This window comes from Ascaphus truei, chromosome 12 (genome assembly GCF_040206685.1).
Source record: "Ascaphus truei isolate aAscTru1 chromosome 12, aAscTru1.hap1, whole genome shotgun sequence".
In the NCBI taxonomy this organism is placed as follows: domain Eukaryota; kingdom Metazoa; phylum Chordata; class Amphibia; order Anura; family Ascaphidae; genus Ascaphus; species Ascaphus truei.
Genome location: NC_134494.1, coordinates 33,822,063 through 33,846,166, shown reverse-complemented (window position 1 = coordinate 33,846,166; position 24,104 = coordinate 33,822,063). Strand labels below are relative to the sequence as shown.

Here is a 24,104-nt window from a genome sequence, read left to right as displayed (position 1 = left end):
AGAAAATAAAATGTAACCTTGTACTTGAAGATTTGTATTTGAATGTTGTGATGAGCAGTTATAAACTGGCTTCCCAGCTTACATTATTATTAGCATCTACTGTATACAGAGACAAGGAACACAGCAAGGCAGAAACACACCCACTGGCCATTTAACAAGATGTACAGTACATCATCATCATCATCATCATCATCATCATCATCATCATCATCATCATCATCATCATCATCATCATCATCATCAGAGGAAGATACACAACAATCAGCGAAATCGTACAGATGTTACATAGAGACATTGTAAATAAGAAGCTATAATGTTAAACCCAGTTATTCCAATTAAAAATAATGCAGCAAACAAGTTTAGCAACTAGTGCTTACAGTATGTCATGAGTATTAGTCAGAACAGCTGACTACACTGAGAGACTCCCTAACTTCTGGATATCTACAGTAATCCATGGATACATTTGAAGTAACAGAATAACATCAGATGGGAATTGTATAAGGGGGTGATTTAGAGATTCAGACCATAGAAACGTGTTCACTGCTTTCCCCAATCACTAAATGGATTTCCCAAATGAGAATAAAGACTAGCAGTGAAACACAAAACAAAACAAAAGAAAAACATTAACTCAGATTTGCATTTAAGGTTAGATTAATGGTACAGTGAATACACCAATTAGTTAAATGAGTACTTCAATGTGTAATTACTGAATGTGACCAAGTAACTGATTTAACTTCAGAGAAAATGGCTTTAATCAGAATATAATGACAGTTCACAAAAGTATCCCCCATTTATCTGTTTAACCTTGTTGAGCGTTTTCCCATTGACTTCGAAGCCCTCCAGCAAGTCTTATTACTTACAGCATATCCCTGCAAGTACAATAACACTGTTATTGGGCCAATAATGTAACAGATTGTATTAAGAGTCAATCCAGGCTTGTGTGCCATGATGTGGTTCTCTGCCTCAGTGAAGCCTTTGACATCAATTAGTTAACTTTCCATGAGTAGTACTGTAGGCTCCATGTCAAAACAACAAAATAATGAGAAAGCAAGAACTTGCCATTTTGTTTTCAGTGTGTCACTAATTCTAACCAAGCAAACTGAGAAAGCATTTAACCCATGCATTGTCTACCTTGGGACATGATGCAACCGCTCCCTGAAAGACAAAAGTCCTATTGACTTCTTTAGCACAAGTAATGTCAACAGCTTCGGTCAGTGGTGGAACACACCAGGTCTGATAACCTTGCCTTGTAAGGTTACATTTGTCTAATCTAAGCTGAACATACTTTAAAGGGACAGTTCCCCCTTCAAGTTTATTTCTTCACAATACTGTATAGCAGGTGTTCTCTAATAAGGTCCTCTAGACCTACCCCCCAATGCCCAAAAGCTCAGGTTTTCAGGATATCCCTGCTTTAGCACAAGTGGTGCATTCGAGACTGAGACACTGATGGAGCCACCTGTGCTGACACTGGGATATCCTGAAAACTTGACCTGTTGTGGGGGGGAGGGGGGGGAGGGGTGTCTTGAGGACTGGAGTTGAGCCCCCTTCTGTACAGTACAGTAAGACGCACCTTACTAGTTGCAAGTTACTTCCTGCTTAAACATTTCTCCCTGCCCACTGAATTATTAAAATGTGTCATCCCTTAAGAATAAATCCGCAACCTAAATTGATATGGTGGCTAAGTCCCTCTCCCAAATAAAGAACCTTATTTGAGATGTTTAAAATAAGAACCTCGAAAGCAAATTCTTGAGATGGGGGAATCCGCCCAAATCCCTCCCCCTGATTTTCTCATATTCCCCCCACCAATCCGTTTCGCAGTATAAAATTCACGCGCAGATTTGGTCCGTTTTAATCCGCGCTGATTCATCAAAATCCACCCTTGGATACAATCCGTTGACGGTTTCTTAAGATCCTGCCGACGGATTGCTGAATTCGCGGATGTGAGTCCGTCCCCGGGTTGCGCAATCCGAGGAGCGTATTGGCAATAATAATTTTAAAAAATCTGCAAAACACAAATCGCTCTTTTTTGAGATTGACCCGTGGAAATCCGCGGGCCAAAGGAACCTGCCGAGACGCGGCGGATAAAAATCCGCCCAAAACATGTTCCCATCTTTAGTAAACGCTACATACTCCGAAGCGACCATATTGAAGTCTATGGTGATTGTTGGCCAAAAATGTCCCGAGCTTCATGAGAATTTCCCCATTAGTTGTGATGTGTTAAACGCCGATGCTCCCCTGGTTGAGTGGAGAAAGTGATAATAAACAGCAGGAGTTTCCATGTTAACACTACTGCAGGCTTTATACCTTTTAAAATAAAAGTAAAAATAGAAAAAAGCAACTATGAAAAACAATAAGCCAAGTCATCTATTTTAAAGGGGTGTCACGTCCCTATTTCAAAACTGGATATATTGGGGGGGGGGGTGGATACTGAAACAGGGCTATGCTAGTCCTATGACTACAACAGGGTTAGCAATACACAAGAAAACACCATATGTGGCATTTCTTTTCCATTTAATTGAATTTAATTTTTAACATTGTCCTCAAAATGCCTTTCTTTTAAAATGCATATGAAATAAAGCTAAATTAATTCATTTTTCAACATTTTCTTGCTGTGCACCACAAAGGGGATTCTTTTTCTGAATTCCCCTGAGTACTGTAACATTTATATTGGGGGGGGGGGGGGGGGAACTGCAATGTGAGAGCGGCAATCCCTCCTAGGATCAAAGTACTGTAAACTAATTCCAATGACACTTTGAAGGGGGTCTCATCTAGGTAACTGATAACTTTTTATCAAAATCTCACACCTATAACTATTTTTAAATATAAAGTTAGATTTGGCGAAGCTTTGATTTCCTGTGGTTACTCCCTTTTGAATTATGTGTTTTCATGAAGTAATTATAAAACCACCCCCCCCACACACACACCCCACATATCTTTATTCGCTCTTTAATAAGGCATTTTGGGATAGGGGTAAAGAGAGCACTTCATTGACAACACTTTCTCATCTAGAGGCCCCTAAAATATTCAAATGATGATTAATTAAAAAAAAAAAAAAAAACATACCTAGCATTGTTACATTTGTTTATAGAAGCCAGTTATACTGTTAAAAGTATTTTTCAAGTACTGGCTGACTATGTGAGATTGTACCTTCAAACACACACAAACTTAGCAAGAGCAAAACCCAGTCCTGGTAATTTATACTATATTAATATATTTAATTGTGCCAACTGGAGAGCTGCTGAGAAAGTGACCTCAAATATTCAACACGTGCACGCTCAGTATGGCAAACTATTTGATTCATGTTCATGTTTTTTCTTCTAATAAGTATGGGCCATTTAGTTAAATCTTTTGTCCAAAACATGTCAATCTGCGTCCATGTCAGGGTCAGACCCTTTCAACAGGACCATACAGCGCCAATCTTATACTGTGTCCTTTGTATTTCCTCAACTGCATTGAGAAAAGAGGAAACAAAAAAATGATATTATTAATAGTATGGGATGCGTAACATATATGTGGTGCTAAAGGGGTTAACACGAAAAACCAGAAGTGCCCTAAAAATATGTGGGGGAAAAAAAAATAAAAAATGCAAAAAAAAAATAAATATATATATATAGGAGGCAGAACACAGTGTATCACGGACTACTGCACCGACACACTTTATTCGAGCAAATACCCAGTATGTACCTGGCAGATACCTGGAATGCGCCGCTGCTCACCTCTGACAAGCCCCGTTGCGTTTGCCTTCCCAGCCTGGGTTCATGCCTGGCTGACGAACGGCTGATCTGTTAAATGATAATGCTTAGGATTTAATAGGCTGCAATGCTTCGCGTGTCTACCAGATGGCATAAATTCATGAATTGTAATGCAGTATATATATATATACTGTGCAGTATTGCAGCCAGCGGGAATAAAATGCTTCAATCCCTGCCTGGAAAACACCTCAATGCACTCGGGCAGAAAACAGTCACAAACCTCAATACACCCGGGTATACCCGAATTCGTGGGACTAGCCGAGCTCGAATAAAGTGTGTCGCCAGTGTATCACGAATGCAGTTTGTGAGCGGCGAGCCAGACAAGAAGAGCGGGCATATCTCTACTATCCCTGGTAGTGCAGCAGCCAGAAGCAAGCAGGCGAAGGCTTTGGTTCCCGGAGGGGTTTCCTTTTGCGGGGCACAAGACCGGGAGGACGTCACTTCCGGTGAAGGAGACCGCGCCACGTGTGTGTAGGACAGGACACCATTGCTGATCCTGACGCTACTACTGGCATATGAGGGCCAATCTCATAACTGCTCTTCATTACCGTTTGACTTGTGAGTGGGCATTTGTCTGTTTTTTAATGTTCCATAAACTGATTGTTTTACTTTAATGCACTAGGTGTGCGCCTGTTTTTTTCTCTTTTCTTTCATATATATATATACACATATATACTGTATATATATATATATTGTGCAGAGCAATGGGATTGGAAAAAAGTGAAGGGGCTAAGCAGGATAGTTTCAGTTGCACAAGGATTCCTGGTAGTTGGGTAGTAGGCTAGGAAAGTCCCACCCACCCTCGCTTGAACAGTATGGAATGTGGACAATAGAATGAGGTTTGTTATCGCGAGCGGTGGTTGATCCAAACAGGGTAGGAGACTCCGTAGGTGGGAGTGTTTAGTTGGTGGTAACTGGTATGGGGAAGGGTGAGGCTCTATAAGCAAGGTTTCGGAAGGGTGTGTTACCGTGATGGTACAACGGGACATGCTCGCCGAGCTGGCAGAGGGACGGCTGGTGACTGTCATGCTGTTGTAATGTAAACTTCCATTGTTATAAATTGGCAAGGAGCAGGGGGTCTGAGGATGTTATCTCAATGTTAACATATTGTAAAAATAATACATTGCTATGGCCATTTCTCTTCACCCTAAAGATGATATGGTTTGTGCTTTTATTGAAGGATTGAGGCAGGGCCAGACTTTGACCTTCGGACGCCCTAAACTATGTCCCATTTAAGAGGCTTCAAACATTAGAAATAGATTTATTATTCTGACTGAAGGGACCATTGAAAATATAACCATGACATTTAAATGAATGACAGCATTATATTAGCATTGTTATATACAAAGATGACGGTGTGAAGCTAAAATGAAACAGTCTTTGCACATCACATTCATTTTAATATTAAAAGCTTTTCTGTCGTGATTTTTGGAGAGCAAAGTCATTGATGATATCTTCAAATGATAAGCTAGGAGGAAGTTGTCACTTTTGATGCATATTATGCTTAGGGTCATATTAGAAAATGGCCATACTGTAGTTATAGAGAATCTTCTTTCTCCCATATAGTTACATAGTAGATAAGTTTGAAAAAAGGCATGCGCCCATCAAGTTCAACCTACAGTATGCTACATTTAGACAACAGATACTTTATCCTATATCTATACTTACAGTACTGTATATTGATCCAGATGAAGGCAAACAGAAAACCCCAGTGACATATCATCCAATGATATCTCATAAGGGGAAAAATAAGTTCCTTCCTGACTCCAAGAATTGGCAATCAGATTACTCCCTGGATCAACATCCTTCCCATGTTTACTTATTTTGGTATATCCCTGTATACCTTTCCTTTCTAAAAAGATGTCCAACCTTTTTTTGAAGAATTCTATTGTATCTGCCATCACAGTCTCCATGGGTAATGAATTCCACACTGTAAATGCCCTTACTGTAAAGAACCATTTCCTTTGTTGCTGGGGAAATCGCCTTTTTCTCCAACCTTGAGGGATGACCCAGAGTCCTCTGTACTGTTCTTGGGATAAATAGTTCTCTTGAAAGCTCTTTGTACTGTCCCCGAATATATTTGTATATAGTTATCATATCCCCTCTTAGACGCCTCTTTTCTAATGTACATAAATCTTATTTAGCTAGCCTCTCCTCATAAGTGAGATTGTCCACCCCCTTTATTCATTTGGTGGCTCTTCTCTGCACTCTCTCTAGTTGCATAATGTCTTTTCTAAGGCGTTGTGCCCAAAATTGTACTTCAGATTCAAGGTGTGGTCTTACTAATGCATTATAAAGGGGCATAATCATATTTACTTCCCTTCCACCCATTGCCTGTTTAATGCAAGATAAGATCTTTTTTGCTTTTACAGCTACTCCATGACTTTGAGCACTATTATTAACCCTGCTGTCTACCAGCATTCCTAAATCCTTCTTCATCAAGGATTCCCATAATTTATTCCCATTTAATTTGTAAGTCACCTGTTTATAACATAGTTACATAGTAGATGAGCTTCAAAAAAGACATGCGTCCATGAAGTTCAACCTATGCTAAATTTAGACAACAGATATTTTATCCTATGTCTATACTTATTATTCAAGAGGAAGGCAAATAAAAAAAACCCCATTAACATATCATGCAATATACCCAATTGCATAACCTTACATGTATCTTTATTAAACCTCATCTGCCATTTACCTACCCAAGTTTCCAGTCTCTCCAAGTCCTTCTGGAGAGAAATTATATTCTGCTCTGATTCTTCTACCTTACACAATTTAGTATCATCAGCACAGATGGAGACTTTGCTCTTGATGCCAACCTCAAGGTCATTAAAAAGCAGGAGTCCCTGTATAGATCCCTGAAGTACTCCACTCACAACTTTATCCCAACCTGAAAAAGTTTCATTTATGACAATTGTCACGGGAGACAAGGTAATTTACAACTTTTTACAGGGATCATTCATTGAGTAAAACAAGGTAATGAAATAAATTTATTCGGCATAAATTCGCTTACACACAATGAAATACAGTACAAAATACAGAAAAAAAGACACACTTACTTTGGAACTGGGGTTGACAACTAGACTTTCCTAGGTGCAGGGAACTCTATGGGAGAGTTTTACCATTACCGGGACTTAGCACGGAATCTGCTGGAACCCAAATGGGCATAAAATTCCATACGCCATCGCTATGTTCTCTTCTGAAAACTTGGTCCCTCCTGGCCGCAAGTTAGTCCAAATCTACTGGAACTCAAATCTGTATAAAATCCCAGCCATGACTGCTACGTTCGATTCTGAGAACATGGGTGCAAAATGCTGGACTTACAGTAGAGGCAACGTTTATTCTAACATTTGCTGTAAACTAGCCGGGTTACATTCTGGGTATGTGCTGGGTATGTGCTGGGTATGTTCTGGGCTAGTTTGAAGCACGTTTAAGGCATATCTGCATTGACTAACGACCCATAGGATTAACACAGCAGGGATCCCTGGCAGTCCAATTCAGTTTGAATGGGACTGCCAGGGACCCCCGCTGTTAATCTGATAGGCCATTAATCAATGCAGAAATGCTGGGGCTAGTTTAAGGAAAGTTTAAGGCATGTATTCAGAATGTACCTGGGTGTACCTGGGTCTTTTGGGGAATTGCCACTGGTTTTTGTTAGAATAATCGCTGCCTCTACTGTAGTCTCTGGCGGGCAGGCTTTTCAGGCTTGAAATCGAAGCCGGTTGCTTTGCTATTACAAACAGAGCATCTTTGAAAAGCTTGCCCGTGCTCTTTCTGCTCAGAGGGGAACACACAATCTGATTGGGTCAGGGCTTCTTATAGTATTCTATGCTTCATTCATAAAATAGAAGTAGAGCGGACAGCCAATCAACGCGTTTGAACTTTCCCAAGCAACCAATTCGAGCCAAGCCGGCAAGGAAAGCCGGGTCAGCAGGAAATTTGAAATAGCCAAGGGACATGCGCAAGCCTGCCAACATACTCCCTCAGTCATCCCAATGCCACCCGCTGGCTCCACTAGGTCTGGCAGAACATGGCACCCCAGAGGACTGCCATTGATCTCCGGGACCTAGTACTTTACCTTTCCCCGCTGACCAAATGCTGTTCACACCTCTGGGCATCCTCTGGCTGTCTGGCTGCTTTGAACTCCGATGTCTAGCAGACACATCGGCACCTATGGGTTTGCACGGACTGCTTGTTTGGACATCAGTTTCGAATGTTTAAACACATTACACTGCATTAAAGTATATTTTGATACACTCTGAGTTTTGGGGTACAGGGAACAGAAAAGGAAAAATGTTGTCTCTTTATTTCTGCCTGCTTTATTTCCCCACACACTTTCCCTGTGACTCAGTTTGGACTCTCAGAGCCCCCCCGACCTTGTATACGGTTGGGGCACCAACAAACCCTATACTGGTTGTGGGTCACCTTGGAACAAGCTGTGGTACCCCACTTAACCTAGGGATTCGCTCAGCTACAGGAATACATATTCATCCCTGTGCCTCTTTCTCCCTTTTGGGCTGTGCTGAAGCAGGGTACCCAAGTGGTCAGCCACACTTACGTTTTCAATGGGAGGTATTGCCGGGACCATGTGCCTGCATGTATCCGAGAATCAGGCATGATTCCCGGGTACATTTATGGGGGAAGCGGCAACCTCTTAGGCACATTCTGTCAACTGTTCCTCCGCAAACTCCCCCCCCCCCCCCCCTTGAAACTCATATCCTAGAAATCCCTGCTTGACTGCATGCCCGGAAAGAGAAAAACACAAAATTATTATTACAGACAGTATAATGCAGTGATACAATATTACTGGGCCCAAGAGCTAACTCTCTTGGACCCTTATATATTGAGCAGGGGTATCCAAAATGGCTTGACCTTTATTATAGAACCTGGATACCACCTCCCTCCCGTCACAACAACCCTCTGTTTTCTATCCTTCAACCACTTTTCAATCCAGGTGCATATATTTTTACTGAGTCCAATTTGCTTTATTTTGCACACCAACCTCTTGTGTGGAACTGTATCAAAAGCCTTTGGAAAATCTAAATAGATCACATCAACTGCATTACCCTGGTCTAAATTCCTACTTACCTCCTCAAAGAAACAAATAAGGTTAGTTTGGCATGATCTATCCTTCATAAATCCCTGCTGACTATAACTAATAATTTTGTTTTCCATTAGATTTTCCTGAATATTATCCAATATTAAAACTTCAAGTTGCTTCCCCACTATTGAAGTCAGGCTTACAGGTCAGTATTTCCCTGGTTGCGATCTAGTTCCCTTATTACATATAGGCACCACATCAGCTTTACGCCAATCTTGTAGTACCGAGCCTGTGGAAATGGAGTCCTTGAATATTAAATGTAATAGTTTGGCTATTACTGCACTTAACTCCCTGAGAACACTTTAATGTATGCCATCTGGGCCAGGTGCCTTATTTACTAATTAATATAGAGGTTGTGGCTTCCTCCTGTGGCACTACAATTGAAATTGATTCTTCCCTGGTAAACACAGAGGCAAATAATTTGTTTAATACCTCTGCTTTTTCCTTATCTCCAATAATCTGCCTGCCCATCTCACACTCACAATATCTTCTATATTTATCATCCCATTTTAAAACTTGAAATGCATACATTTTTTTCTGTTTTGAGGGCCCTCATATTGTGAGACCCCAAGCTGTAGCTTAGTTAATTTATGTGTAAATCTGGCACAGTGTGGGGGTGTTAAAAGAAAGGAAGGGTAGCGTAATCAGTGCGGCACAAGTCAAGTGAATGTGCTATAAAGTGCTTTATAGCTTTGCAGCACCACTTAGCACACATGGCTGACAGTACTTTGTTAAGAAGTAAGGAATTATCAGATGGGAGAACAGCATTGCAAACTAAAACTTTACTTAAAAAGCTTGTATTTGTCATCAGATTAATGTCACTTTGCAGAATATGATATACAAGTGCTGACCTTTTAACTAGTTTGCTTTTCCATCCTATTGTGATGTCATATGTTTGTCTTCTAGCTCTGATTCTGAATTGCATTCTACAGTATAACTTGGGGCCATATTCAATATTCTCGAATGACAGTTTAATGCAGTTCTATTGACCACATTCGACATTAAATAAGGCCTTTATGGTCTTCATTCAATATGGCTGTATAGGATGACAAATCACAACAAACATCGCTACTGTGCATTTGTCTAATTTTCCCATTTCCTTTGCGAAAGGCCAACAATGAACATCAGATCAATGAGTTGCAGGAAATTGGTGCATCTGCTATCTATTTTGTTCATTATATTATTGATCAGGTTATGAAGGAAACACAATGCAATGAAGATGGCTCAGCTTCAAGCACTGGGAAATGCATGAGTCCCTTTTTTATCAGTAAACTTAAAGGTGTTAAAATGTTCATAATCTCTGGAAGCTTCTTCAAAAATTCCAGTTGAATACATTCAAAATCAATATACTTCTTACTTGAGATGAGCGTGACCATATTCCTGAAATTAGGATTCCCCAAAAAAACTAGGGTTGCCGGGTGTCCTGTATTTGGATACTCTGTCCAGTAAAAAATGAGATGTACTGTAATACTGGACATGTATGTGTCCGGTATTTTCCTCCCTGGACATAGTGACCTGACGCACCTTTCACCATTGAGTTCAGTATTTTTGGAGAAGCCATCTGGCAACCCTAAAAAAAAACCAATCAGAGCAAAATTTACTCTCAGGCTCGGATTACTGTGCTGGGCCCAGACCAAAAACAAAGCAACATCTCTTTTTCGTTTCCCGCTTGGTTCGAATCTCGCTGGATTGTGACCTTCCTAGAATAAAGAATTTGCTTTTCCATTTCCTGTCGGCTTTTAGAGAGGAAGGGAAGGTAGGACTGTTAGCACTGAGAGGCTGATATACTGTAGAGAGAGGCAGAGGATACAGATGCAGACAGGCACAGAGGGGGAGAGACAGACACAAATAAAGAAATATTAATTAAACTAATCACCCATGTCGTAAATTCTCAGAGCAGATCATGAATTCACTCAGATGGTAGATGACATAGTCACATATGACAAGGGAAATCAACTGTAGCGGGAGACACATTTATGTAATAAAAATATCCAAATGCCAAAGAACAGTAGCTAATGTTCCTATTATAATACTGCATCTAAATATTAAGCTTGAAACAGACATACCGATATGTGACGTGGGTTGGAATAGCTTATAAAACAACATTTCATAGCAATTCAGGTAAGAACTATCTCACTTTCACCTAGAAAACAACACAATAAACACCATCATGATACTGTATTGAGAAACTCCTATTGAGAATCTACCTACTGTACCATTGAATATTTTTTTTAATACAATTGAAGTATTTAATCCCTTACTGGCTGAGTGGCTACTGGTTGCCAAGTGGCAGAGATATCAATACTTTATAATGATTTAATTCTGATCCCAGGTTGTTACAATGCAACACTACATATTGTCGTAAAGCTACAGTACAACCTTGTCAAAAAAGGAAACCCTTTATTATGTAATTTACTTATTTTTAAATAAGTGCAATCATTCTTAAATGGCTTCTCTGACAGGATGGAGAATAATTTTCATTTCGGTGGAGACCTCTCCCCTTGTCAGAGGATCAAGCATGAGTAGGGCATTGATCTTTGCATGTGGATGCATACTGTATGCTCATGACACAATAATATCATGGACATACAGTAACTACAGAAAGTCAACACCTTTCCCGCATGTTTATCAGTCTCAGGGAGGCATTGGCAGGGTTAGCATTGGCATCTTAAGAGTGATGCATCTTAAAGTGATCATCTTTAAGTGAGAATATATAGTTAGACTATAGTTTGACTAGAGGTGAAATGGGGACTGCATCTCCTGCAAACTCTTCTACACAAGACAAAAAACGGTGAGCTTACCTGACCACACTATGATCCCATGCTTGTTATCCAACACACTTGAACTCCCCCCCCCCCCCCACATTTACACCATTTTTTACTGCAGCCTCTCCCAACACTGACTGCACACAACTGCCCCCCCTCAACCCTCTGCAAACCCTGAATAGGCCTTAGCATTGCAATGCAGCAAAACATTTTGACAAGGAAAAGGCACACCTCTGCTGTTTAGTCTTCACACACTCAGTTGGCCCACCACAGCTTCATGTAACATTACCTACCTCTGTGATAATTAACCTGCTATGTATCTTAACTCTATTCTTTCTTGTGGCCTCATGAAAATGTTACTGTCTCTACCCATTACAATCCTCACCCTCCTGGCCCACACTCAACATCACCATACACCCCGAATTACTCAAAAGCCTTGCACTATCAACTGAATGTTGGTGGAGGACTCTGAAAACCAGCACACCAACCATCGTTCACTCTAATGGCAAACATCACAAATTTACAACTTGCAAACAACTACTCAAATTTCTTCTCATACTATTACTCTCTTTAGCAGGTGATATTGAACTTAACCCAGGCCCTCCCTTTTCAATTCTGTCCCAAACCGCTGAGAATACTCCCTTCAAATTCCAAAAAGGTCTATCTGTCGCCCATATAAATATCCAGAGCCTGCTGCCCAAACTGGATGAACTAAGGGCATGGTACCTTATGCATAAACGCAAAGCCATTGTTCTCACAGAAACATGGCTAACCCTTAAAACCCTCGATGCAAATATCGCCATTCAGGGATACTCCATTTCTAGGAAAGATAGGTCAAAGAGAGGAGGAGGGGTGTTATTTTATATTGCAGACACCTTACAATTTACACTGTTAAATTGCCCCCCGCGCCCATCATCATTTGAAATCTTAGTTTGCAAAATCTGCCTCCCCTTTTCTAAGCCCGTCTTATTGCTGGCATCTACTGCCCCCGCCCCTAAAGCCCCTCTACAGTCCCTGACTGATATCATCAAGTTTATTGGCTCCATCTCCTCTTTGAAGAGAAGAGTGAGCTGCTAGTTCTTGGGGATTTGAACTACAATTGGCTCGACCCTGAAAACCACAAAATTCAGATACAACTCAAGTCACTTAACCTAACGCAACTCATTTCCCAACCCACACGGACAAATCTGAAATCTCACAACCATTCCTTGCTAGACTGGATTCTCTCCTCAAATCCCATCAGAATCCAATCCTCTGGCATCCTTCCTGACATTTTCAGTGACCATGCAATAGTGTACTGTGTAAGGAAAATAAAACCACCCAATCGAGCCCCTATCAGGTAGATCCCAACATGTGCCTAGCACAGGCTCTAACTCCAGAAATGTTGATATCACCTGTGGTGTCCCACAAGGCTCTGTTCTGGGGTCCCCTACTCTTCTCAGTGTTCATCAATTATCTTCCTTCAGCTTGTAAGGGAGCTTCAATACACATGTATGCAAATGACACAATCTTAGATGCACACAGCCATAGCCTCTCCGACCTTGAACACATACTTCAATCTGACATACACTACCGGCACACTTTATTTGAGTGCGGCTAGCTCCGCAAGCCTGGGGATGCCCCGGCATGCTGACGCGCGGTCACGCGTCATCGGGCGCCTGCGCCCCCTGCACGCGCGTCCAGGGCTCCCCGAGGGAGCCCTGGTGTCCCGCGATGTGGGGGACGGCGGCATGGGGTTCCGGGGGACCCGGCGGACCCGGCAGCGGGAGAGAGAAAGCCCCGATCGGAGGGCGCTCCTCTGTGTCTTCGGCGCGCGCCCGGCACCCTCTGGCGCGCGCCAGGTTACTGCTGCGGCCGAGAACGGGCAAATGCTCAAATAAACTCGGCCGCAGCAGTATGAGACATGAAATTTTGATTTCCCAAAACAAACAGTTTTTAAACACTGACAAGACTGTAACAATGGTATTTGGGACCAAGGCTAAATTACTAAAGCTTCCAATGACTGAGCTCCAGATCAGAACCAATGCTAATACCACCCTAACTCCTGTTACTAGTTTTAAATACTTGGGCATATGGTTTGACTCCCATTTAATATTTAGGATGCACATTGATACCCTAACATTCAAAACCTATGCCAAACTAGGTGTACTTTACAGGAACAAATCCTCTCTAAGTCTGCTGGTCAGAAAACGTATCGCACAGCAGATGCTAATGCCAATTATCGACTGTGGGATATATTATACGGCTCGGCACCTCAAACCCATCTTAGCAAACTTGATACCCTCTACAATTCAATATGCCATTTTGTTCTCCAATGCAACTACAACACACATCACTGCGAAATGCTCAAAAAACTAGATTGGTCATCACTTGGGTCTAGGCGCAAAGTTCATCTTTCCTGTCTTGCCTTCAAATACTTTGTGGGCAAACTACTCATCTATCTAAACAAGCTCCAAACCCCTACCACACGCAGCACTTATCATCTGAGATCTGACTCCAAAAGACTGTTCATGGTCCCAAGGTTCAGCAAAGTATCCGCCCGCTCCTCCTTCTCTTACCGTGCACCCCAAAACTGGAACAGTCTACCGGAGACTCTCACAGCCGCCCCCAGTCAAAGTTCTTTCAAAACTAAAGCTGTCTCACATTTTAATCTGGTCTGTAACTGTTACATACGCCTAGAATATATATTGTCTCTAACTGTGCATGCAATGTCTTGTATATAATATATACCCTGTTCACTTATGTAACTATATATTTGTAACCATGTATTATTTGTCATCGTAACTCTATGCTCAGGACATGCTTGAAAACGAGAGGTAACTCTCAATGTATCACTTCCTGGTGAAACTATTTATAAATAAAAATAAATAAATATTCTTGGTTTATTTTGGTGATAGGAAGAACTGGCGCCCATTGAACTAAAAGTCAAACACTTGAGTCCTCAAATGCAAAATCAAAACTGTAAAAAAATGAGGTCTTCCCTAAGAAGCTTATTCAGTAGGATTAACGTTGCGGGAGTTCCATTCAGGAGAAGTGACCCTCGTTTCGGTAATCCCTTCAGGGCCGCAAGCATTACTGGATTTGTGGGTATGGGAGGAGCTGCGATCAGGCCGCAGTCGGGCTCAGTTCGTCAGCCCTCGTGCCCATACCGAAAGTAAAGCATGCCAGATCTGTAGGTAAAGTGACTGATCAGGCCATTTTTTGGACAGAATTCCTCATTGAAGTCCATGATTGGCCGCTACAGTGGATATACAACAAGCCCCTAAATGTCTTAGAAGAGTCAATGGAGTCAATGGAGTCAATGGAGTCAATGGAGTCAATGGAGTCAATGGAGTCAATGGATATCATATCCAGATCTCCTTGGAAAAAAGCTATACTGTACATTAAGTACAGATTCAAACAGTTTCCTAGAACAATTATCAGTAGCGCTAATATGACTTTAGCTAAATAGCTTTCTCAGAGGGCCAATTATTTATAAAGCAAATGACATTTCGCACCTTTTACACTTTGGCAATTGTCAGCACACCATGAACTATTAATTACTACAAACATTATGACACACTGCAAAAACAGATTAAACTTTAATCCCTTATCTTTACATATCATGCTGGAGTTTTTATCTACTAGTGGGTGTGTTGATACACTTTTTAAAGCCGCGCAGTCCATTATACAGTAATTGTAGCTTCACTTACTGTTACAACATACAGTATATTGAAGTTGCAATAAAGTAAAATGATTCAGTCATATCTTAACTATACATTTCAAAGGTGTTTTCATAATGTGATATATACTTACAAGCTTTGCAAATGTAAGCTACCAGGAATAACTACAACATTACACAATGTAGTATTAGAACAAAAAGAAAAGCCCACAACAAATCTTTGTGTAGTATAGTGAAAATATTGAAAGCAGGAAATTGGTGAGTATTGCAAAAACAAAAACAACAAAAAAACAGCTTATTGTAAAAATGATGAGTCTTTATAAGTAACTCCTGATGAAGTGGCTTTGTTTTTGCCATGAAACGCGTTGGAAAATACTGCATAGTTTTTATTAGTGTTTCCCTATTGGGAGAGTACCGACCGACCAGTAATGCCTAGTCATATTGGAGTATTTTAAAAAATATTTGTCCGACAAAGCTCCTTACTCCAGTAAGATGTGGACTTATGTCACTGACCATGGTTCCCACAAAGCAGTTGTACATGGTTAAACAGTCACAGCTGACTGTTAATTGAGCAAGTGAGGCTGTTCCTTCCAGAGCAGATATCCAAAGGAACCGTCTGTCCACTCAAGGTTGACCCCCACAGCTCCTTGAGAAAGGGCGAACTCGCCCGAAACATGTGGGAGGAGGTCTTTTTTGTTATGTTCTAGTATCTGTTTTATGTAGATTTAATAAATTGATTTTATTACCTACCTGGTGAGTCTGTCATCCCAAGGAGCAGCGCTGATATCAATCATTTTTTCTTTGTTCCTTCTAGAGCTCCTGGGTTCACCACAGGTAGAGCTTCACCTTTTTTTTACTTGTGTGTGTCAGAAAACCTGTGTTTCATTTAATCTCACCTGGCCTCAATAACTTATAGTGTAGCCCTTAGTACATATTACTTTGTGCTTGATGTCCTTTCAAGGTTACAATAAAAAAAATTAGATATTCCTTAGATATGCTAGTAGACAATAATAGTAGTACTACACAGTATAGCAGCTAGTTTAGCTGGCATTGCTAGAGCTGCTGCTTAGAAAAGCAGTGGTGGTGGGTTCTAGTCCTGCTGGGTCTAACACCACTGCTCCAGTCACTACAACAGGTGCAGCAAGCTTGTTCAGTCAAAATAGTTCTTATGGAAATCCTGTTTGGAAGTATGTGATGGGATTTGTTTAAATATACTTTACATAGTCATTATCATGTATCCCAGGGTACCCCAGGTGTGCTCCTTTTTGCGTATAGGCATCTCTCTCTAAGTTATTTGGCGGGAGGTTTGAGTGGATATGCATACTGTACAATGGGAATACTACTAAATTGGAAAGTTTTTCCAGCCATGAGGTGATCGCCACACAAGAAGGAAGCGTGATGCATAATGGTGAAAGGCAGGGTTGCAGACCTGCCTAGGACATGCAAATGAGCATACAGGAATATTTCCATTTGCTATATGCTTTGCTGTGGAGGGTTTTGTCACTTTTTTTACTCATCATAACTTAACTAAGTATGGTAAAAACCATCCTCATTGCTTCAGCTTTGCATAGCCAGTGTAACCAACCCCACACTGATGAGACCCATTAAGGTCAAAACAGCTGTCTGTGGGTGGGTTTACTGGCTATGCATCTTAACCCTGGCTGTGCTTAAAGCTGTGACCATGCAGCAAGCTTAAGTCTAAAGGGAATCATGTTTAAAATGGTCTTGAAGCAAAAAGTGGCACTGTGTGCTCATTTGCATGTCATTTCCCAGAATCCCTTGCTGCAGTGGAAGTGCTGTGTGCTGGGTGATAATGGTAAAAGGCGGGGTTGCAGACCTGGCTAATACATGCAAATGAGCATACAGTTATATTTCCATTTGAAAATAGATATATATATATATATACATACTGTCCCGGCTAACCTCATTCTAAAGCTTGCCGGGATCGTAGCGGGCTAGCCGCGGGTCCGTTCTCCGTTTAAAAACGGAGTTTCCCGCGCGACGGCCGCTTCAATAGATAAGCGCTAATGGCGCTTACTATTGAAAGCACCCGAGGCGCGGGAAAACCGGCCGCGGCCGGAGACAGCCCGCGCTATTTTAAAACTGCGGTGGCAGCCGCATTAGAGTCACCCCGGCCGCCACTGTACATACACAAGTGTGTGTGTCATGCTGCAACATGCTAGCAATATTGTATACATATTTGTATATACATACATCTACAGTATATATATATATATATATATATATATATATATATATATATATATATATATATTTATATATACACAGTAGATATGGAGATCGAGATATATATATAGTAGTAAAAAGCAGTATTTAATCTTCAGAATAAATCCAGTAATAAACTTGGAAAATTGTCAGCACGGGCCAGTTTCATTTGGAATACTTACTTATTCTATGCATATAAAATCGAAGTTAAATGGAAAGACCCCAAACCACTACTATTCTAGTATAATTGCAGTGACAACATCCAACATCCTCAAATATATCAACATTAAAAACAAATATTCTGAAATATATGGCAGCAGAAACTCAAAACACTGTGAGGAAAAGTAAACACATTTGGTATATCAATAATGGGATTATATATTTCAAGTTTAACTGATGCTTAAAGTAAAATCTCCCCTTTACTTCTTACTCAAGAGACTTTTTTCTGTGTGTGATCTGCCATTAATATTCTAAGAATGTATATGTTTCAAAAATAAAACGGCGCAAAGTTGTAATCCACCATTACAAACCAATGTATTAATATTTATTTTTTTACAGTATTGTAACTTGGGGTTCTTTAGAGCTCAGTATTGTAACTTGGGGTTCTATAGAGCTCAGTATTGGAACTTTGGGTTCTTTAGAGCTTAGTATTGGAACTTTGGGTTCTTTAGAGCTTAGTATTGTAACTTGGGGTTCTTTAGAGCTCAGTATTGGAACTTGGGGTTCTTTAGAGCTCAGTATTGAAACTTGGGGTTCTTTAGAGCTCAGTATTGGAACTTGGGGTTCTTTAGAGCTCAGTATTGGAACTTGGGGTTCTTTAGAGCTTAGTATTGTAACTTTGGGTTCTTTAGAGCTTAGTATTGTAACTTGGGGTTCTTTAGAGCTCAGTATTGTAACTTGGGGTTCATTAGAGCTCAGTATTGGAACTTGGGGTTCTTTAGAGCTCAGTATTGGAACTTGGGGTTCTTTAGAGCTCAGTATTGGAACTTGGGGTTCTTTAGAGCTCAGTATTGGAACTTGGGGTTCTTTAGAGCTGAATCTCATTGTTTTCAGCTCTAGGAACCCCCCAGTTTCCAAGATACTTACTGCTGCATTTACATGTATTGACATATTGATTATACTTCAAGTCACATCATGTTTATTATGCAGGTATTCAAGAAACAAATTATATACATTTTAATCTGCTGTTAGCTTGGAGGGTTTATTTATTTATAGAAATGTTTTACCAGGAAGTAATACATTGAGTGTTACCTCTCGTTTTCAAGTATGTCCTTGGCACAGAGTTATGATGACAAATACATGGTTACAAATACATAGTTACATTAAGTGAGCAAGGTTATACATTATATACAAGACATTGCATGCACAGTAAGAGATACGAATCAAACACATGGCATTATACAGAATGGCACTAACAATACGTACAGAATTGTCTCATATTTTCCTTAATTCATTTTGAACACTACAGCATTTTTGTTATAGTAAACGGTATTAGTTCTGTAAGGATTCCTATTATTACAAAATGAATGCATGTTAATGGAGTTTATATATTTCCTGCCCTACACACACTACTACTTTTGTGATATGACACAGTAATAGTAAAACTTTTATAACAGCATGTGGGCCAGTGAGTTCAACAAAGGGTTACAATGGATGCATGTTCACTCCAACTTAACAGACTCTTGGGGAGAACTTACACATTTTTTTAACCATTACTTTTCCTCTCAAACATTAATTCAAAACATGTACAAATATGTATGTTGTCATCATATTTCTTGTTATTTATGTTACTTGTATAAATGTTAGCCTCATTAAGATAGCGAGTGTGCATTAGAACACACAAACTTAGTGTAAAACAAACAGCAACATTTCAACTTTGCTAAAGTGTTGTACAAATGTATTTATCTTACTGTTTATTATTAAGTGGTTGTGTTGGATCCTTCACTACCAGAGGTGCAATATTATAACACATTATATAGTATGTGCTACTGTTAGGTAATGGTTAACTCAGACTCTTTATTTAGATTCTATTAACATGCCAACCTGAGCTACAGTACAGAAGTACCCAAGATTATTGCAACCCATGGAACGATCTCATGGGGGAAATGTACAGATAGAGTATGCTCAACGATTTTACTTCAACTGAAATATGGGATTTGTATTTCAAGCTTAAACATTTGTCATTAAACATGCCTCTGTGTCTCCTTTTTAACACTGTAAACAACCCCTCCCCACACACACACCCATACACTGTTAAAAACTGCAAAATTAGAACTAGAGAATACTGCAACTAGTCCCCAAACCAATGACAGAGATCTCTTTAAACTAGTTACAGTCCACCCAGGTCAATATCATTAGTGCTTACTTTGCTTTGAAATACAATGAATACAGAATAGTATAAATACCCCCAATCTATTCCAAACATTAGAACTCTGGTTCAGTACTGTACATGCTTCTTTGCTCACCTGGTGCTGAAAATCAGTGCTGGCAGAAGAGGCAGCAAGTAGCAAGCAGAGATTAATTTCATACTGCAGCTTCCCTGGGTTGTGCTTGTATTTTTTTCTTCCCACCGTCTCTTGGATTGCAAAACCCTTCCTCAAAGCAGGATGCTGCTGAATCCTGAGCAAAAACACTGGGAGAATACAGACAGACCCACAGACTGGCCAGTGAAAGGGACTGTGAGCTGGGTCTGAGCTCAAAGAGTGATGTCACAGGCAATGGACCTGCTGCTGCTGCAAGCCTCCTGTCTGATTATTCAACACAGTGACTCTATTGATGTCCTCAGGGGTTTGTTATTACTAGCAGTTTAAGTGGCAGCTAGGGAGAAAGGGGAGTGTGTTGGAGGGCACTTAACTCTTTGCTTAGTAGATTGTTTATTACAGAAAAATACAGCATTCTGAAATAATTATGATAATAGAATGACTGGCTTAATGTGGGTTCCAAAGACTGTTCTGTATAACTATTACAGCATGTGGGACTTGTTCTGTTATATAAAAGCACAGAATGATGTTAGCAATATAATTCATTACATTGCACGAAACAATGACACTGTGCTGGAAATCACTGAGTATACAAGTTATTTTGGGAAACGTACAGCCAGGCTGTAAATATAATAGAAATATGGTGTGGTAAAATCTCATGGGGGGAATATAAACTTGCATATATTGAAAATATGATCCATCGTGTGTGTGTGTGTGTGTGTGCGTGCATGCGTGCGTGCGTGCGCGCACACGCACACACACACACGATGGATCATATTTTCTCTGAAAGTTTTAATCTTCTGGTACTCAGTCTGTATTTGAACATTTTCTTTGTTAAGCCAATAAATTCATTTAAAATCCTTTGGCACATAAGGGGTTACATGTTTTGGGTTGCTATTTCCAATATGTTAACAGTACTTTGCCCTTCTCATTGTACTCATGTTGGTAAATACTGAGAATCTTGAAACCAAAGTCTTACAACCCCTGTGAATTTCTGCATGGGTTAATATTGATCACACTGAATGGCTACAGAATGTGTTTTTTCGGCTAAACAACCCAATGCCTAACAGTTTGCGCTCTCTTACATCATTTTCGGGACACTCATTGGTTATTGAATACAGTTTACTGGATAATAATCTAAACAAGAGAGGCTGTACACTATATGAAGACCAAATATATATGTACGAATATGTAATATTACTTATCCAAACGGCACGTTACTGTGATACAGAGAACATACAAATGTAGCAAGATTTACTGTCTCTGTGCCTGCACAAATCCAAGTGGAAATGCCCAGAATTTCTCTGCATTTTGGGGCCCCAGGATCAGGGCTGAGCCATGGCTGCAAAATGTTGTTTCGCGGCTGCCGCAGTTCTGACCAGGAATGATAGGTCGTGCTAGTGTGTCTTTAATCTAAATGCATTGCACAGTATTCCAAGGCTATTGTTACAATAATACATGTTTCATACAGTTCTGTGTAATGTGCTGTAAAGTCGCCCACCCCTTGCTCCCATACACCCGTTCTAATTAAAACGTCATGTAACAGTCACAGTCAATCTTTATACATTTTGAAACAATCTTCTTCAAACATGCGCTGGCTTTCTCATACAGTTTTACCTGTCAGATAATCAAGAAGAAATAGATGCATTCATTAAACACTGTGCTGCTTTGAAGGAACACTGCTGTGCATGCTGGTTCAATGTATACTGTATGGAGCGCATATGGCTCATATCCCCTCCAGAGTAAGTAACTTTATTGATCTGCAGTATACTATTATTTGTCTGTGCTGCACAGTGATGTAGTGTGTATTTGTTTTGATCTTGGCAATAACTGTACTGTTTGTCTCTATACTTATAGATCCCCTAAATTGAATACCATCAAGTTGGTGTGGCATGCATTAAAACATCATCAGGGCAAGCATGTGAAGCAAGTGAACAAAAATGAACTAGTTACGGTATGTGGAATTACTGGAAGGAGTGTCTAAGTGTAGAAACTTGCAATAACTACATAAACCATATTTAAAAAGTGTTACTGGTTGTTATTGAAAGAAATGTGATGACCACAGGGATGTAGTACCGTATAAATAAATCATTATGTTGTAATTTTGTATTTATCATAAAAAAACGATGTTTTCCATTATCTTGTAATTCTTTTCTAAGGTACCATTATCAAGTGTCGGGAAATAGTGACTAGTTTTGGCTACAGATGGGGTGTGAACTGTTTATTCAGATTTGCATTTATGCTAACAAAAGACAGGGTGAGGGAAATGGGCCAGTACACTACATTTTATTCAGATGTGTTACTTATCTCCCAATACACAGGCAGAGTAAAGATGGAGTGATAATGGCTCTGTACAATGCACGTAATCAGTGTATTACAGGCATATATTGAAATATTTTGTTACAGAGGACACACCTAAGTTAGGCATGGATGCTCAGGTGCAGGGCCGGAAGGGTTCCCATGAATAATGCTCAATGCTGCTGCAGTGAGAGCTTGGCAAGTAAAGGCTCATGTCAGTCTTTTGTCTGCTTAATCCCCAAACCGCATCTTTCTTTGTTTGCATTAAACTACAGCCACGGATGCATGGATGGGGGAAGGGTAATGTTGGACAATATTGCCTATATTGATAAAAGACAAAAATAGCTACAGGGTCATTAAATGCTGAGGAATACTATCAGTATTGTACAGTACTTAGAGCTAGTTTTGTGAAATGCTAAATGTTATTGATTTACAATGTGTGCAACTACAGCAACTACAGTATCAATGCAACTAAAGTTTTTGCAATGCAAAGCAAGATGTGTTCAATAAGAAACAATGTAGAAAGCCTAGTTATTGCTTTTCCCATCCCCCAATTCCCATTCCCCGCATTTCTTTATTTACATTAAGCTATAGTACAGCCGTGTCACGGTGCTCAGAAGAAGGATGAGTGTTTGTGTGTGTGTGTGTGGGGGGGGGGGTGGGGGGTGGGTGTGTGTGTACTGTATGTGGGGGGGGGGGAGTTATTTTGGACAACGTATTTTTGAAATTTTAGTATCTACTGTTTTTGTCTGCCAGAAAATTGCACTCATTAGTGGCAAACAGTGCTAGTTAAGTGCAAAAAGAGCCCAGTTTTTTTTTTGCTCAAGCTACAAAGCACGAGTTTCTCTGGTTGCATTAAGCTACCACTGCGGGTCTGTGCTCTGAAACACATTGGGTGGGTGGTTGGAGGTGAGGAGGGGAGATTTTGCTGACTAATACTCTAATAGTAAGTTTCTGGTATGGTGTATGTGTGTGGGGGGGGGGGGAAGGGGGAGGGGTGGGAAGGGGGAGGGAGGGGGGAGGGGAGAGGGGGGGAAGGGGAGAGGGGGGGGGGAAGGGGGCAGGGGGGGCAGAGGGTTATAGGAAAAGGTAAAGATCTCCCTATTGTCCTTGAAAGTATCCATTAGACAGTACACAGAGATGCAAATTGTTAAAGAATATTGAATACTGTGAAAAAAACGCTGATGTGGGAACAATACTCCCGGATAAAGTCAAATAAGAGAAATGCACACCTTGCTATAATTAGCAACCACAGCTGCTTGCATTGTTTGCTGTGTGCTCACAGTCACGGTTGCTGCTACTGCACATGATGCATATAAAAAAACTCCAGTTGACATTAATAGAGAGTTCCGTTCTATAGCGAGGAATCAGTGCTATTGAATTTTATAGAATACAAACCTATACCTGCAAGCTGTATTTACAGTACCACAGTTATTTAAATGGATGACTGGGGAACTGGATAAATTGTACCTCTTACAATACTGAATGTTGTCAACATACTTTATATGTCTCACTGCTGGCTAAACCTTATGGAGTCCCTTTTTACTTGGATTAGGCAATGTGGATCACTCACCTACAAGAAACAAACAGTTGTGAAAGATTAATTTTCATTACATGCACTGCTGTTCGTTTTAAATGGAGATGCTCCACAGAAACATTCTATACATAACCAAAATGTCCAGTAGGGGGTGTTATTGGGCATTTTAAACATTTTACAGCACACAAAGACTGTTTTAACTGCAAAGAAATCAATTTGAGAGAGATATTTCTAATGAGGAAATATATATATATATATATATATATATATATATATATATATAT

At 40.3% G+C, this 24,104-nt stretch overlaps 1 protein-coding gene and 1 long non-coding RNA gene across 4 annotated transcripts in view; one reads left to right on the top strand and one right to left on the bottom strand.

Moving 5' to 3' along the window:
• Positions 1 to 20,274, bottom strand: part of LUZP2 (leucine zipper protein 2) — a 304,222-nt gene extending 283,948 nt beyond the window's left edge. For 2 of the 3 annotated variants that reach the window (XM_075567271.1, XM_075567278.1), the window contains exon 1: positions 19,971 to 20,273. In XM_075567271.1, coding sequence (XP_075423386.1) covers positions 19,971 to 20,032 — 62 coding nt within the window. In that variant the 5' untranslated portion in view covers positions 20,033 to 20,273. Of the gene's footprint in view, positions 1 to 19,970 lie in introns of all 3 variants that reach the window. The other variant, XM_075567272.1, reaches the window with a different exon arrangement.
• LOC142464113 (uncharacterized) overlaps positions 19,955 to 24,104 on the top strand; it is a 32,604-nt gene continuing 28,454 nt past the window's right edge. Inside the window, exons 1-2 of the long non-coding RNA XR_012787601.1 lie at positions 19,955 to 20,292; positions 21,843 to 21,939. This is a non-coding gene — a long non-coding RNA (uncharacterized LOC142464113). The remainder of the gene's footprint in view (positions 20,293 to 21,842; positions 21,940 to 24,104) is intronic.